Source organism: Salmo salar, chromosome ssa05 (assembly GCF_905237065.1).
Source record: "Salmo salar chromosome ssa05, Ssal_v3.1, whole genome shotgun sequence".
Lineage (NCBI taxonomy): Eukaryota > Metazoa > Chordata > Actinopteri > Salmoniformes > Salmonidae > Salmo > Salmo salar.
Genome location: NC_059446.1, coordinates 17775728 through 17790490, shown reverse-complemented (window position 1 = coordinate 17790490; position 14763 = coordinate 17775728). Strand labels below are relative to the sequence as shown.

The following is a 14763-nucleotide window of genomic DNA, read 5'->3' as shown; positions in this document are numbered from 1 at the left end:
TCTGTATCACAATGGTCTATAACATGAGTATAATTGATGACAGAAAATGACAACAAAAAGAACATGGTACAATAGTAACAGAAGTCACAAGAAGCAGCAAGCGCAATTCACCCCTATGGATCTGTAGAAGATGGACACGGTGTCCACTACAACACTAGGGACTGTAAGGAGTGTTCTCCCCATTGTCTGTCCATTATTCCCATTTTCACAAGCTAAGCAATGGCTACTGAACACACAACCAATGTGTTTAGAGGCAGTCTTCAGGCTGCAGCATGTAAAGGAGGGTAGAGAAGGGATTGATCTTTGCTTTGGCCTCTTCCATGTCAGTCATCCACCGGCCCATGTATCTGTCAAACATGAATAATGTGTTATTAACCATGGGCCATGTATGGTAATACATCACTGGGGCCGAGCTCCCTGCCATCCAGGACCTCTATACCAGGCAGTGTCAGAGGAAGGCCCTAAACATTTTCAAAGACTCTAGCCACCCAGGTCATACTGTTCTCTCTGCTACTGCATGGCAAGCGGTACCAGAACGCCAAGTCTGGGACCAAAAGGCTCCTTAACAGCGTCTTCCCCCAATCTATAAGACTGCTGAACAGTTAGTCAAATGGATATCCTGACTATTTGCATTGACCCCCTTTTTATTTGCACCGACTCTCTTGCACCGGCTTTATGCACACTCACTGGAAACTACCCGCACACACTACACTGACACTCCAACTCACACAGACTACATACACAAACAACACACACAGACACATCACATACACTGCTGCTATTTACCCCTACCTACATTTATATATTACCTCAACTACCTCATACCGCTGCACATTTACTCTGTACCGGTACTCCTTGTATATAGCCTCGTTTTTGTTATTTTATTGCGTTACTATTTCCTTTTTGCAATTATTCCTACTTTTTAACATTGTTGGGAAAGGGCTCGTAAGTAAGCATTCACGGTAAAATGTACACCTGTCGTATTCGTCGCATGTGACAAATACAATTCGATTTTGATTAATGGAGAAAAACAAATTATTGTATTACACACACCGCTTCTGCCAGATCCGGCCAGGCCATTGCCATGACAATGCCGTCATCAGAGTTGGGCGGAGTCTCGAGGTTCCAGTAGGTGACGTTATGGAACACTGAGGACACCTTCACAGTCCTGTCCTGGACACACACATTACCTCACATATAGCATTACTGTCAGTGTGTGAAGAGTTTAAATATGCAATATTGTGTTATACAGTATGTGTTCCTGCTGCAGACAATGGAAAAGGAAGAGTTTCATATTTCCTGGTTGGTGTGTGGGGTTCACAGCACAAAAACGGATTATTAGCTATCTTCTTTGAGTTGTTGCCCAGTGGCAAGAGTTTGTGCACATTGGTTGGTGATTACAGATAGATTAGAGGAGATTCTGACAGCATTCTTTGTGAATTGTTGACCTGCTACGGTAGATTATGTGGATGTTGGCCAGACAGTGATGATTTTGGCAGTGTTTACTGTTTACCTCCTGGTCAGTGCCTGATTTGTTGACCTCTCTCAGCACCAGGCCTGTGTAGCCCTGCGGACAGCTGACCTCCTGACCTTTTAACCCACGACCCCTGAACGACACCGTTTTCTCTGTGGAAAATGTGGAAGAGACACACAAGCCGTATTAAAGTAATCTGTATTGACAGTAGGCTACACACAGCATTCTGTGACATCAGATGTTGGTCTTCTAGTCTCTGTACAGAATGCATGCAGCTACTGCTGCCTCTATGTACCATGTTTTCGGTCTTTGATGGTGGCTGTGAAGAACTGGGACACCTCTGCAGGCCCGTCGTGCTCTATCTCACAGGGTAGCAGGTGAACTGGGGGGCATTCTGCCTGGCTCACTGAGTCCAGCTCTAATGTGGTCACACTGCAATTGGATGACATCCTGAAAGAGAGGGGCAAAATGTCCAAAACAAGTATATGGCCCATATGCACTATTACAGATACCAACATGTTCTCTGTATGGGCACTTAGGTATCACACTTCGCTGGCAGTAAATGGTGTGGTGAATTCTGTGTTTATCTTTAGCGCCTGTAGAAAGTTACTTCCTCTATCTCCAGCAACATCATTTGAGTAGACAGGATTTAGCGCACACACCTCACCCTGAACAGCATAGGACCAAGCATCTTGTTTTCGTTCAAAGTGAAAACACAACACAAGAAGTGCATGAGGACCCACAACCAGAGGGGCAGGCCATCTTTGTAAATAAGAATTTGTTCTTAACTGACTTGCCTAGTTAAATAAATACTACAAAGCAAGATCAATGAGTTAGCCAGCTAACTTTGATAAACAACCAGAAATTAATGTTTCCTTTTTGGGTCATTAAGAAAGCTACATTTAGATGTGTGTTTTTGGTTGTTGAAGCAATTAGACCATGCCAATTTCAAACGTAACATTCTAAAAAATAAAACGTTTCAGAATATTTTTGGCAAGTTAACTGGCTAAGTCATTGATCTTCCTTTGTAGTATACCCCTTTACGGAAAATGAATGCACGGCAGTGAATTCTCAAAAAGGACTGAAATAAATCATTGTCAAACCTATGATCAGTATAATTGGTCAAACGTTGGTTTATCGTTAGCTAGCTAGCTTGTCTAGTCGATGACAATGGACTGATTCCCTTGCTCAGCATTCAGATAGATTTTCTAAGGCACTTTCGCAAACAAATTTCAAACATTTGGTTATGAATATTGATACAGTATGTGGACTGAAACATACAGTTACACTATACAGAAACGACTCTACCATAAATACATATCTCAATAGCTACCTTTCAATGGTCCAGATTTCTAATGTTTTCCTTCAACTTCCATGAGGGCAAGTAAACTTCGACGTGATTGGATAAGATCGTCTTCTTCACCACAGAAATATATGCTTTTGGCGCGTGCAGCCTCAACTCATTTGGTGTATGCTGCCCCCTAGTGTGCTGGAGTGGTAATTATATCTCAATCTCAAAACAGCATTTTCAATCTTCTCTTTTTAATAAAATGCTAATGATTTATATTCAGTGCATCTTGACATTAGATAAGGAATGTTCATTTCATGTTCAAGTGTTGTGGATTTCATGTTCAAGTGTTTATTTAGAAGTCTGGCATTAGTATTGCAGTCACTCATATCTTGTTGAGGTTTTAGGTGAGCTGGAACACATGGCTTGTCAGTCGTAGAAGTGATCAAACTCTTCTGAGTCTGTGTCCTGATTAGCCCCTTTCTTTTTGTGAAGTGCTTTTACTTCAGAGAAACTGTCCAAGTCTTCATCTATGGCTGAAAAGACACATAGCACAGGTTAGGTTATAAATAGTGCATATTACTGGCGAGTAGCTAACCTTTTTAGTTGTATCTATGGATTGCAGTCTGCAGTGATCTTACCTTTGGGTTTGACAAGGACCACTGTCTTCTTCTTTTCTTCTTTCTCTCTTAAAATAAACAAAGGTCCTTTTTAGAAAAATGTCCAGAGATAGTAATTTGGAGCAGTAATTTGTCAAAGAAATAACAACACTCACTGTTTTTCCTGAGACTTTGCTTGTGGAGCGAGAAGACTTTCAATATCATCATCCTCATCTGGAAAGGGATCTACAGACCATGAATACCCTTTCACTTTGTCATCTTCATCATCATCATTTTCACCATTATCACCGATCACTTCTTCCTCCTCCTCTTCCGCTACCTCTGCCAGGCCTTTGGATGACCTGAGAATCATAACAATTGAGTCATCATCATCATCATCATCATTTGTCCTTATCATTATCATCATCATCATCACCATCATCATCTTCCTTATCATTATCATCACCATCTTCATCATCATCATTGTCTCTATCATTATCATCATCACCATCATCATTGTCCTTATCATCATCACCATCGCCATCATCACCATCTTAATCATCGTCATTGTCTTATCATCATCATCATCAGGTTGTTTTACCTGTGTTCTGGTGGTGAGATGATGCTGTCGTCAGAGTCTCTCTCCTCTTCATCCTCAGGTTGCCCTGCTGCTGAGTCTTCCTCAGCATCCTGACAACGCTGCTCCTCTTCCTCACCACCATCTTCTTCACCTTCTGACCCCTCCTCATTATCATCTCTTTCATCCCCAACTCCCACATCCTCCTCTTCTATCTCTCCGTTCTGAGAAGTGTGTGATTCCTCTCTTTCGTTCTCGCTCTCTTCCTCCAAGCCTCTATCACTCCGTTCCACCTCCTCGCACTCTACCTGCCCTTCTGAGTCCTGCGCCTCCTCTGCTTCCTCTTCTCCCCTCTCCCTGTCTTCCTCGTCCTCTGCAGTGTGCTCCCTTATAGAAACGCTCTCACTCTCTGGTTGGACTTCTTCCTCTTCCTCCTCCTCCTCTCCTTCCTCTCTGTCTCTCTGGCTTGCCTCATTGCCTTCATCCTGATCTTCTCCTTGCTCTTTTTCGCCTTCATGTTCTCCCATTCCCTCTTCTTCCTCTGTTTCCCTCCCCTCCTCTCTGTCATGTTTAATTTCCTCCTCCTCTTCTCCTGTTGCTCCCCCCTCCACACTGAGTCCAACCAGACTCTCTTCTTCTCCTGTTGCTCCCCCCTCCACACTGAGTCCAACCAGACTCTCTTCTTCTCCTGTTGCTCCCCCTCCACACTGAGTCCAACCAGACTCTCTTCTTCTCCTGTTGCTCCCTCCTCCACACTGAGTCCAACCAGACTCTTCTTTACTGAGTCCAACCAGACTCTCTTCTTCTCCTGTTGCTCCCTCCTCCACACTGAGTCCAACCAGACTCTCTTCTTCTCCTGTTGCTCCCTCCTCCACGCTGAGTCCAACCAGACTCTCCTCTTCTCCCTCTGTGGCCTCCATGTCATTATCTCCTACTTCTTTCTCACTGGCTACTTCCTCCCTATGACTCACTGACTCCATTTTAATCATTGACGCCTGCATTTGACTTCTTGACTCTTCCATTTGACTCACTGGCTCTGCCCTATGACTCACTGATTCTTGAATTTGACTTGATTCCTCTTTTTGACTCACCGACCACTCCCTATCACTCCCTGATTCGTCTCTATGACTTCCTGACTCCTCTGCACTGAATAGGTTAGCCAGTCCCCTACTCATCCTGCTCCTGTTGCTCCCTACCACCGATGTCCCATCATTCTCTGAGCTTTGGACCACAGAGGCAGAAGATACTGAAGCCTCAGGAATAACCACCTTCCCGGATCCTGCAGAGGACCTGTCTGTTGCGCTCTGTCCTGCTCTTCCTCTATTCTTCTCCTTCCTCTTCCTCCTCTCCCTGCTACTGACGCTGTCTTTACTGGCCTGACTGGAGGTTCTGCTGCTCTCACTGCTCTCTCCATGTCCACTCGACAGACGCACTGCAAACGCACACACAGATTTAGGTTATGATTAGTTCAACAATTACATTTAGCAGTCAGCTCGGGCCAGTGTGGCCAGAGTTGACAGTTAGCTTGGGTTTAGTTGCTGGTTCATTGTTGGTTAGTGTACAGTTAGGCACGTTTAGATTATATGAAGCAGTTCTTACCTGGTTTGATGTCGAGCTCATGTGCCAGATCGCTGCTCTTCTCTCTTCTGTCTGTGTCCCACACTGCTCCCTCCTTCAGGACTAGTCGCTGCACTCCCCAGATCCTCCCCCGCCACACCCTGTACCATTCTCCATCCCTGGGTATCCGACATGGCAGGGCTGGTCCAGGAGGTTTGAAGGCCCACTGGGGCCCTGAAAGGGAGCCCAGCCGTGGCGACCCCAGCAGCCCATTGTATGGGGAACCCTGTCGGTGGTGCCTCCTGCTGGATCACAATGTGGTGTTTACTAGGGGTAGAGTAGGCCTGAGGGGGCTGGATAGGGTAAGGCTGAGGGGGGTAGAGGGACTGAGGGGGCTGGTCAGGGTAAGGCTGAGGGGGGTAGAGGGACTGAGGGTCATAGGGGTGGAGGGGGTGAGCGGGGTGGTGAGTCATGTCTCTTTGTTGGAGTTTGGAGTGCATTCTGGTTTGGGAATCAACCCATTGGGAACGAGCATGAATCAACCAGGAGGACTGGATTGAAGGGATGCTGGGATCATGGCGGCCATTTTGGATGTAGTCCTGGTGGCCATTTTGGTTGTGGTGTTCTTGATGCGCAGCGGCATTCTGGAGCTGTTGGACATGACCTAAAGAAAGAGAAATGACAGTGAGGTATGTTGGTGGGAGGTAAGCTGAGTATATGAACTGTATAAGGGTGTGTTGGTGTTACATGGGGAAAGTGGAGGTTGGGCTCCAATGGGGGGTCTGGAGCCCCTCTCTTCAGCCCTGTCCTCCTCCATACTCCTCAGGCACTCCTTCAGGTGCTGCTCCATTCGCTGTGGAAGAAACTACAGGATTAACCTAACCTGCCTGGTGTGTCTCAAATCACATCACATATGATATCTGTAAACATCTAATAAATGACTTGTTGTTATGGTGTCCGGCAGGGTAGGCCTACCTTACGTTGGGCAGATCGTGTCTTCTGTTTGAGCTGCTGCTGCCAGCGAGGGAAGCTCTCCTCCAGATACCTTTCATACTCCACCTAGAGGGGTCAGTGGTCACAGTTAGGGATCAGGGTCATCTGGGGGCCCAGAGAGGGACAATGGTGAAGATTGTATGTAAGTGTTTTTGTTTGTCAAGGCGTGGAGGTAGGAGGATGTCCACCATTCCACACGCGAGTGGTGCATGCCATGTGTGTTCATTTAATTTTTTCATACGGGTGTCCTCACTTTTATGGTATTCATAGCGGCGGTGCGGGTGACCATGTCTCTCAGAGTGTCCTGGGCTCTGTCAAACTCCTGCAGCAGCTGCCTGTTCTGCTGCTGGGCCTGACGCTCTCTCTCACTCAGCTCCTGCCACCGGCTCTGCAGCCGCACAGCCCGGCTACGGCACACAGATAGGCAGGCACGCACACACATACGCAGTGGTGGAAAAAGTATCCAATTGTCATACTTGAGTAAAAGTAAAAATACCTTAATTGAGAAGGACTCAAGTAAAAGTGAAAGTCACCAAGTAAAATATTACTTGAGAAATAGTCTAAAAGCATTTGGTTTTAAATATACTTAAGTATCAAAAGTAAATATAATTGCTAAAATATACTTAAGTATCAAAAGTGAATATAATTGCGAAAATATACTTAAGTATCAAACGTTTTTTTTTTAAGTATGTAGTTTCATAAAAGTATAAATTATTTAAAATTCCTTATATTAAGCAAAATAGGCCCTATTTTCTTGTTGTTTTAATTTCCTGATAGCCAGGGGCACAGACCAACACTCAGACATCGTTTACAAACGAAGCATGTGTGTTTAGTGAGTCTGCCAGATCAGAATCAGTAGGATAACCAGGGATGTTCTCTTGATAAGTGCATGAATTGGACCATTTTCCTGTCCTACTAAGCATTGAAAATGTAACGAGTACCTTTGGGTGTCAGGGAAAATGTATGGAGTAAAAAGTACATCGTTTTCTTTAGGAATGTAGTGAAGTTAAAGTAAAAGTAGTCAAAAATATATATAGTAAAGTACAGATACCCCAAAAAACGACTTAAGTAGTACTTATTTTTACTTAAGTACTTTACACAACTGCACAACGCACGCACGAACGCACACACACACATGCACACATGCACACCAGCGCACACACACACACACACACACACACACACACACACACACACACACAGACACACACACACACACACACACACACACACACACACACACACACACACACACACACACACACACACACACACACACACACACACACACACACACACACACACACACACACACACAGTAGTCTTTTATTCTTATATATTTTGATTCCCAAATAAAAAGTACACTGCTCACTCACAGGCGCTGATCCCTCTGTAAGGTCACAAGGTCACTCTGCAGCTTTATCCTCCTGCGCTCACTGTGGGGAGGAAGACACACAGAACAGAGCTACTGAACATGTTCTAATTATGTTTTATTTCCAGTGCTTCCCGACAGGCGACAATGACCCCTTGTGGTGGATAGATTCTGTCCTTTTTCATACTGTGCAATAAACAATAATATACTTCTCATAATCAAAATAACAATGTTGAAAAAGCAAGTTAACAAAAACAAAATACTTTAATATCATACTAGTAGTCACATCAAGTCACAGCAATCATTTAACCCCTGTATTATCTAAAATAAAAGGATACCTGAGAGGTTCTCTCTCTCACCTCTGTAGCAAACCTTCTGGTCCCTGTTTTGTATAAACACCTCGGTTATCCTCGGCACCGTCCATATACCAGGTAGACATAATTTATCTTTTACTACTGGCATGACAGGAACCACAAACCTTTGAAATCGAAGGCTCACAAACAGCCGCCTGGGATTAACATGGATTAAGGGTTAGTTGGATTACTCTCTTATAGGGGGAGGAACATGGGTCATATTGACATTACTGTCATCACAGATGAATTGGAGAAACCTTAGTATCTTTGCTGTCGTCACTATGAGTAAGAAAATATATAGGACAAATAATGTTACACTAATGAATAACCTCAATAAAATGAAAGTAATGTCATTTGAATGTCTGATATTAAATAATAAACGTTCATATTTAGGAGAGTTTATTTGACTGTAAATACACATTACAAATTTTTATTGTGGTACAGTCCTTTAGTCATTTCACACGGATCATTTACGCGTTATGTTTAGATATGGGGGGCGCTTTTTCATGTAACACAGGATACACTGACAGCTCTACTTCATTTGTTTAATGAAGACGCATTTGGGGAAAATACCATCAGCGCTTATCCACACACCGATTAATGTTAATGGCAACAGACAAATTGTAGTTTATTTTATTTTACTCACTAAATCGCTAACGTCAGCATCAGATCACACACACACCCCCTTTCATTCGCCTGTCAGATATCGTGTTAGTTAAAATCAAAACAGAGTGGCGACAACAAGGAAGCATAGAGAACACAAGACCGACAAGGCACCATGACGTGGTTTAGCTTCGCAGGTCGGGTGTGGGATCGCGTGGAGAAGACGTGTCTTCACCTGCCCATCGTTCTGAACACCGTTCTCGTGTTTTCCATCACGGCGGAGGTGAGCTACCTGGTCCTGGTCGAGGCGCCGCTCCAACCGGACCAGAAGAAGACCCAGTGGTCTACCGTGTGGAAGACTCTGCACCTCCTCGTGCAGTACTTCATGTTTGGCAACATCATATGGAACGCCTCGCTGTTTCTGAAAACCAGCCCCAGCATTCAAGGAGTGTTCCTGGGGTCAGAAGGCATGGCACAAGGCTGGAGGTAATCTAAACAGACATAATGCTTCATCAGTAGGACAAACAAACTGTCAAGACTGGTTGAATCACATGCATTTTCTCATCGATAGGCTGGTGGTATTCAGAAAATGTTGTTCTCATTATTCAAATATTATTTCCCCAGTGTTCATGACACTGTTATACCTGCAGTTATTACATTGTAACACACATCTATTCCACCCACAGGTACTGCTACACATGTGAGACCCACACTCCCCCACGGTGCTCCCACTGCTATGACTGTAAGGTGTGTGTTCTGAGACGAGACCACCACTGTGTGTTCTTCGGCCAGTGTGTGGGCTTCCGTAACTACCGCTACTTCCTCAGCTGTCTGCTGTTCATGTGGACGGGGCTGCTGTACGCTGTAGTGATGAACGCTGAGGTCTTCATCATCATCCTGAAGGAAGGAGTCACGCTGCATAGCATCCTGCTACTTCTCATGCCCTGGATCATGCTCGTCTCTGGTTAGACTGGGAGGGGGGAGGGAGGGAGAGATAGAGAGACGAGCGAGTAAGAGGTGTGTGTGTGTGTGTGTGTGTATGTGAGAAGTGTGTGTGTGTTAGCGAGAGAGAAAGGGTATGTGTGTGTGTGAGAGAGGTCTGTGTGAGAGATGTGTGTGAGCGAGAGAGATAAAGGGGATGTCTGTGTGTCTGCAATACAGAGAGAGGTGTATTTGTGTGTGAGCGTTGTACTATTATCTGACCCTCTCTCCTCCTACAGGTCAGGTGACAGCGCGGGCCTTTGCCTTTGCCTTCATCGCAGACACCTGTGTGTTGGGCTTCCTGCTGGTGGCAGCCTTCCTCTTCTTCCACCTCTTCCTCCTCCTGCGAGGCCAGACCACCAGAGAGTGGTACTCCATCCGTAGGCCCTACAACCTGGGCTTACTGGGCAACTTGCGGCACGGCCTGGGTACCCACTGGTACATCTGCTGGCTCTGCCCACTCATCCCCTCCCCACTGCCTGGGGACGGCATCCACTTCCAGGTCACAGAGTCACTGGAGCCGGATCCAAACCGCTCACGGTAACCCTGGTAATGTGACGGTCACAGGTGTGTGATGATGACAGTGACACCTTGCAGTGCAGGCGTTGGGTGTGGCCTTCGTGGAGAAGTTGACTGTAAATCTGAAAGCCCATTCACCCACTGCTTGCCCTGTTTGCTGAGTCAGTCAGTGAGTGGGTGGGTGGGACAGCAGGTGTAGCTGCAGTATCTCAAGGTTGCTCTGTGGTACTTTGACCCATTGTCTATGTGCCAACATTATTTGATCCATTGCCTAAGTCAATCAGCGAAATGAGAAAGGATGTATTTACTGGTTTGCTTTCCTCAGCAGTTAAAACAATTAAATGAGCATTGAAATGTGAGTCCACTGAAATTATAAATGTTTTGATTGTTAATTGATTGTACTGTATTGATTTCTTGCTGAGGTTTGCTGTGAAGGTAGGATTGTTGATTTGGAAGGAGATCCCCCACACTTACTAGTGCTGGAACAAGTCTTTATAACCCAGCATCGACCTCTAGTGATCTGATAGTGGTCTTACAGGACTCATTATCACCAGTTAACCACTCCTTTCTGAGAGTCCATATTTGTCTACTGCTGGACTTGAAAATAGATTTTTTTAATGATGTTGATGTCCACTCTTTTCATTGTTATTTGTCCTGATTGATTGTGCCTTTTGATTTAGTTACCTACAAAACCTGCCTTGCCAAACCACACATGTACACTTGGCGGACAGTTTGTTAAGAACACCACTCCGTTCATGAAAGTGGATCGCTCCTACAGACAATGAGTCACGTGGCCGTGGCTTGCTATATAAAGCAGGCAGGCAGGCAGGCATCGAGGATCCTACAGACAATGAGTGACGTGGCCGTGGCTTGCTATATAAAGCAGGCAGGCAGGCATCGAGGCATTCAGTTACTGTTCTATTTGGGCTAAATGAGTGACCTAAGTGACTTTCAGCGTGTTATGATCGTCGGTGCCAGGCACGTCGGCTCCAGTATCTCAGAAACGTCTGCCCTCCTGGGCTTTTCATGCACGACAGTGTCTATGGTTTCTCGAGAATGGTGTGACAAACAAGAAGTATCTAGTAAGCAGCAATCCTGTGGATGAAAACAGCTCGGTGATGAAGGAGAATGGCAAGAATCGTGGGAGCTAACAGGCAGGCCACAAACAAACCAATAACGGCGCAGTACATCAGTGGAGCACAGAACGGCAACTCGGAAGGCACAACCCGGAGATCCTTGTCATGGATTGGGCTATTACAGCAGACGACCACACCGTGTTCCACTGTTATCAGCTAAAAACAACAAGAAGCGGCTCCAGTGGGAACGCGATTACCAACACTGGACAATTTAGGAGTGGAAAAACATCACCTGGAACATGACAGCGATTTCAGTTTACTTGAGTGGCCTGCACCGTCCCCAGACCTCAACCCAATAGAACATCTTTTGGATAAGATGGAATGGGCAAAAGGGAGTCCGACCCAGTACTTTACATTTTGATTTAACCTTTATTTACTAGATGGGTGTACCTAATAAACTGGCCTCTGAGTATGGTCTCACGTTATGTTGAGTTTAATTGAAGGCCTATTGATTGTGTTTTTACCTCGGATGCACAGAGACAAAGCGATTTATTGTTAATTGCAGCATGGTATGTTTTTCAAGTTTGAGATAGGGATGTTTAAAGGTCCAATGCCATTTTTAGCTCAATATCAATATAATTATGGGTAACAATTAAGTACCTTACTGTGATTGTTTTCATTTAACAGGGTCAAAAATAAACAAAAATAGTTACTTTGCCAAGAGCAATTTCTCAAGCAAGAATTTTGCTCAGACTGTCTAGGAGTGGTCTGAGTGGGAAAACAGAAAATGTTCTGTTATTGGCAGAGATGTTTGGAACTCTCTTTATTATTGGTCTATTAACTAATTTACCACCTGGTGATGTCACCAGGCTGGCCAAAACTCCATCCAGCCAATACAGGCTGAAATTTCAGGCTGTCTTTTCAAACAGCTCTTAACCTGAAAGGGTGTTATCAGCATTTTCACAGTATTATTCCAACCTCATAGTGTGGAAATACAGTGCCTTGCAAAGTATTCAGAACCCTTGGATTTCTTCACATTTTATTGTGCTTCAAGTGGGATTCAAATATGTGTAATTGTCATTTTTTTGGTTAACAATATACACAAAATATTCTGTAATGTCAAAGTGAAAAATGATATATTTTTGTAAGATTAATACAAAATGAAATAACTATAGTCAGTTGTTGCATAAGTATTCAGCACCTTTGTTTAGGCAAGCCTAAATTAGTTCAGGAGTAAAATGTGGCTTAACAAATCACATCAAAAGTTAAATGGACTCTGTATGAAATAAATGGGTTGACATGATCGTTTATGACTAACCCTTCCTCTGTCCCCCATACTTACAACATTTGTAAGGTCCCTCAGTTAAGTATTACATTTCAAGCACAGATTCAACTACCAGAGAACTTTTCAAAAGCCTCGTAAAAAAGGGCAGTAATTGGTAGATAGGGTAACGATAACAAATCAGACATTGAATATCTCTTTAAGCATGGTCAGGTGAATAATTATGCAGTGGATGATATACTAAACCACCCAGACATATTAAAGATATTGTCATCCTTCTGAACTGAGCTGCAGGACAGGAATGAAACTGCTCAGGGATGTTACCTTGAGGCCATTGGGGATTTTAAAACCGTTACAGAGTTCGTATATACGCAACTAAAATATGAATGCAACATGCAACAATTTCAACGATTTCTACTGAGTTACAGTTCATATAAGGAAATCATTCAATTGAAATAAATTAAGTAGGGCCTAATCTATGGATTTCACATGACTGTGCCGCGGCGCAGCTATCGGTGGGCCACATCACTGTGGAGGTGGGCCACATCACCCACTGTGGAGCCAGGCTCACAATCAGCCAATCAGAATGAGTCTTTCCCCACAAAAGGGCTTTATTACAGACATAAATACTCCTCAATTTCATCAGCAGCAGATGATCCCGCAGGTGAAGAAGCCAGATGTGGAAGACCTGGGCTGGCATGGTTACACGTGGTCTGCGGTTGTGAAGCCGGATGGACATACTGCCAAATTCTCTAAAACGACATTGGAGGCAGCTTATGGTACAGAAATTAACATTCAATTCTCTGGAAACAGCACTGGTGGACATTCCTGCAGCCATCATGCCAATTGCATGCTCGCTCAAAACTTGAGACATCTGTGGCATTGTGTTGTGTGACAAAACTGCACATTTTAGAGTGGCCTTTTATTGTCCCCAGCACAAGGTGCACCTGTGTAATGATCATGCTGTTTAATCAGTTTCTTGATATGCCACACCTGTCAGGTGGATGGATTATCTTGGCAAAGAAGAAATGCTCACTAACAGAAATGTAAACAAATTTGTGAACACATTTCTGGGATCTTTATTTCAGCTCATGAAACATGGGACCAACACTTTACATGTTGCGTTTATATTTTTGTTCAGTATATATTTTTCTCACGCATCTACACACAATACACCACAATGACAAAGTGAAAACGACATGTTTTTCGAAAATTGAATACAGAAATATCTAATGTACATACTGTAAGCATTCACACCCCTGAGTCAATACTTTGTAGAAGCACATTTGGTGGCGATTACAGTCGTCTGTATCCGCTTTGCACATCTGGATTTGGGGATTTTCTCCCATTCCTCCTTGCAGATTTTCTCAAGCTCTGTTAAATTAGATGGGAAGCGGCAGGGAACAGTAACCTTCAAGTCTTTCCACAGATTTTCAATGGACTTTGGCTTGGCCACTCAAGGACATTCACATTTATTGTTCTGAAGCCGTTCCAGCGTTCCTTTGGCTGTATGCTTGGGGTCATTGTCTTGTTGAACGTAAATCTTTGCCCCAGTCTAAGGTTGTTGGCTCTCTGAAGCAGTTTCTCATCAATCATTTTCCTGTATTTGGCTGTCACGACTTCTGCCGAAGTCGATGTCCCTCCTTGTTCGGGTGATGCTCGGCAGTCGACGTCACCGGTCTTCTAGCCATCATTGATCCATTTTTCATTTTCCATTGGTTTTGTCTTGTCTTCCAACACACCTGGTTCCAATCCCATTCATTACATGTTGTGTATTTAACCCTCTGTTTCCCCTCATGTCCTTGTCAGAGATTGTTTGTTGTTATGTGCTCGTGTTGTTGGATTGGTGCGCGACAGGTTATTGTACCCATGTTTATTTTATTATGTACTTTGGTTTTGGAGTTTGTTTTTAACTTTATTAAACTACTCCAGTTACACCAAGTTTGTTTCTCCTGTGCCTGACTTCCCTGCCATCTACACACACACACACACACACGACGTGACATTGGCTCCATTCATTGTTCCCTCTATCATTACCAGTCTCCCAGTCCCTGAATAGCATCCCCATAGCATGATGCTGCCACTACCA

General features: G+C 44.2%; 4 protein-coding genes across 4 annotated transcripts; 1 reads left to right on the top strand and 3 right to left on the bottom strand.

Moving 5' to 3' along the window:
- Nucleotides 1-3: 3 nt before the first annotated feature.
- Nucleotides 4-2876, bottom strand: rnaseh2c (ribonuclease H2, subunit C). The gene is made up of 5 exons (NM_001140587.2): nucleotides 2808-2876; nucleotides 1770-1924; nucleotides 1514-1626; nucleotides 1054-1173; nucleotides 4-347 (listed from the first exon to the last, which is right to left on the bottom strand). Exons 2-5 carry the CDS (start codon nucleotides 1921-1923, stop codon nucleotides 324-326), a joined length of 411 nt encoding a protein of 136 aa, NP_001134059.1. The 5' UTR covers nucleotide 1924; nucleotides 2808-2876; the 3' UTR covers nucleotides 4-323.
- A 217-nt stretch (nucleotides 2877-3093) lies between these two features.
- Nucleotides 3094-4927, bottom strand: LOC123743238 (sodium/potassium/calcium exchanger 1). The gene is made up of 4 exons (XM_045719400.1): nucleotides 3963-4927; nucleotides 3538-3723; nucleotides 3404-3450; nucleotides 3094-3298 (listed from the first exon to the last, which is right to left on the bottom strand). Exons 1-4 carry the CDS (start codon nucleotides 4925-4927, stop codon nucleotides 3192-3194), a joined length of 1305 nt encoding a protein of 434 aa, XP_045575356.1. The 3' UTR covers nucleotides 3094-3191.
- Nucleotides 4736-8299, bottom strand: LOC106604353 (putative cyclin-dependent serine/threonine-protein kinase DDB_G0272797/DDB_G0274007). Its single transcript, XM_014198908.2, has 7 exons — nucleotides 8220-8299; nucleotides 7865-7924; nucleotides 6742-6895; nucleotides 6471-6554; nucleotides 6243-6348; nucleotides 5538-6159; nucleotides 4736-5370 (listed from the first exon to the last, which is right to left on the bottom strand). The coding sequence occupies exons 1-6, from the start codon at nucleotides 8297-8299 to the stop codon at nucleotides 5555-5557; spliced, it is 1089 nt and encodes a 362-aa protein (XP_014054383.2). The 3' UTR covers nucleotides 4736-5370; nucleotides 5538-5554.
- A 411-nt stretch (nucleotides 8300-8710) lies between these two features.
- zdhhc24 (zDHHC palmitoyltransferase 24) lies at nucleotides 8711-11889 on the top strand. The gene is made up of 3 exons (XM_014198926.2): nucleotides 8711-9302; nucleotides 9503-9780; nucleotides 10037-11889. The coding sequence occupies exons 1-3, from the start codon at nucleotides 8992-8994 to the stop codon at nucleotides 10339-10341; spliced, it is 894 nt and encodes a 297-aa protein (XP_014054401.1). The 5' UTR covers nucleotides 8711-8991; the 3' UTR covers nucleotides 10342-11889.
- Nucleotides 11890-14763: the final 2874 nt, after the last annotated feature.

What these genes read in the sequence shown, in the direction of transcription:
- zdhhc24 (XM_014198926.2), top strand. Translation starts at nt 8,992, where the DNA reads ATGACGTGGTTTAGCTTCGCAGGTCGGGTGTGGGATCGCGTGGAGAAG. An exon ending in GGCATGGCACAAGGCTGGAG is followed by an intron (nt 9,303 to 9,502) that starts GTAATCTAAACA and finishes TTCCACCCACAG; the next exon opens with GTACTGCTACACATGTGAGA. An exon ending in CTGGATCATGCTCGTCTCTG is followed by an intron (nt 9,781 to 10,036) that starts GTTAGACTGGGA and finishes CTCCTCCTACAG; the next exon opens with GTCAGGTGACAGCGCGGGCC.
- LOC123743238 (XM_045719400.1), bottom strand. Translation starts at nt 4,927, where the DNA reads ATGATTAAAATGGAGTCAGTGAGTCATAGGGAGGAAGTAGCCAGTGAG. An exon ending in GCAAAGTCTCAGGAAAAACA is followed by an intron (nt 3,451 to 3,537) that starts GTGAGTGTTGTT and finishes GTTTATTTTAAG; the next exon opens with AGAGAAAGAAGAAAAGAAGA. An exon ending in GGTCCTTGTCAAACCCAAAG is followed by an intron (nt 3,299 to 3,403) that starts GTAAGATCACTG and finishes GTGTCTTTTCAG; the next exon opens with CCATAGATGAAGACTTGGAC.
- rnaseh2c (NM_001140587.2), bottom strand. Translation starts at nt 1,923, where the DNA reads ATGTCATCCAATTGCAGTGTGACCACATTAGAGCTGGACTCAGTGAGC. An exon ending in CATCAAAGACCGAAAACATG is followed by an intron (nt 1,627 to 1,769) that starts GTACATAGAGGC and finishes CATTTTCCACAG; the next exon opens with AGAAAACGGTGTCGTTCAGG. An exon ending in GGCCGGATCTGGCAGAAGCG is followed by an intron (nt 348 to 1,053) that starts GTGTGTGTAATA and finishes CATGTTTGACAG; the next exon opens with ATACATGGGCCGGTGGATGA.
- LOC106604353 (XM_014198908.2), bottom strand. Translation starts at nt 8,299, where the DNA reads ATGTCTACCTGGTATATGGACGGTGCCGAGGATAACCGAGGTGTTTAT. An exon ending in CCGCTATGAATACCATAAAA is followed by an intron (nt 6,555 to 6,741) that starts GTGAGGACACCC and finishes TGACCCCTCTAG; the next exon opens with GTGGAGTATGAAAGGTATCT. An exon ending in CACGATCTGCCCAACGTAAG is followed by an intron (nt 6,349 to 6,470) that starts GTAGGCCTACCC and finishes TTTCTTCCACAG; the next exon opens with CGAATGGAGCAGCACCTGAA.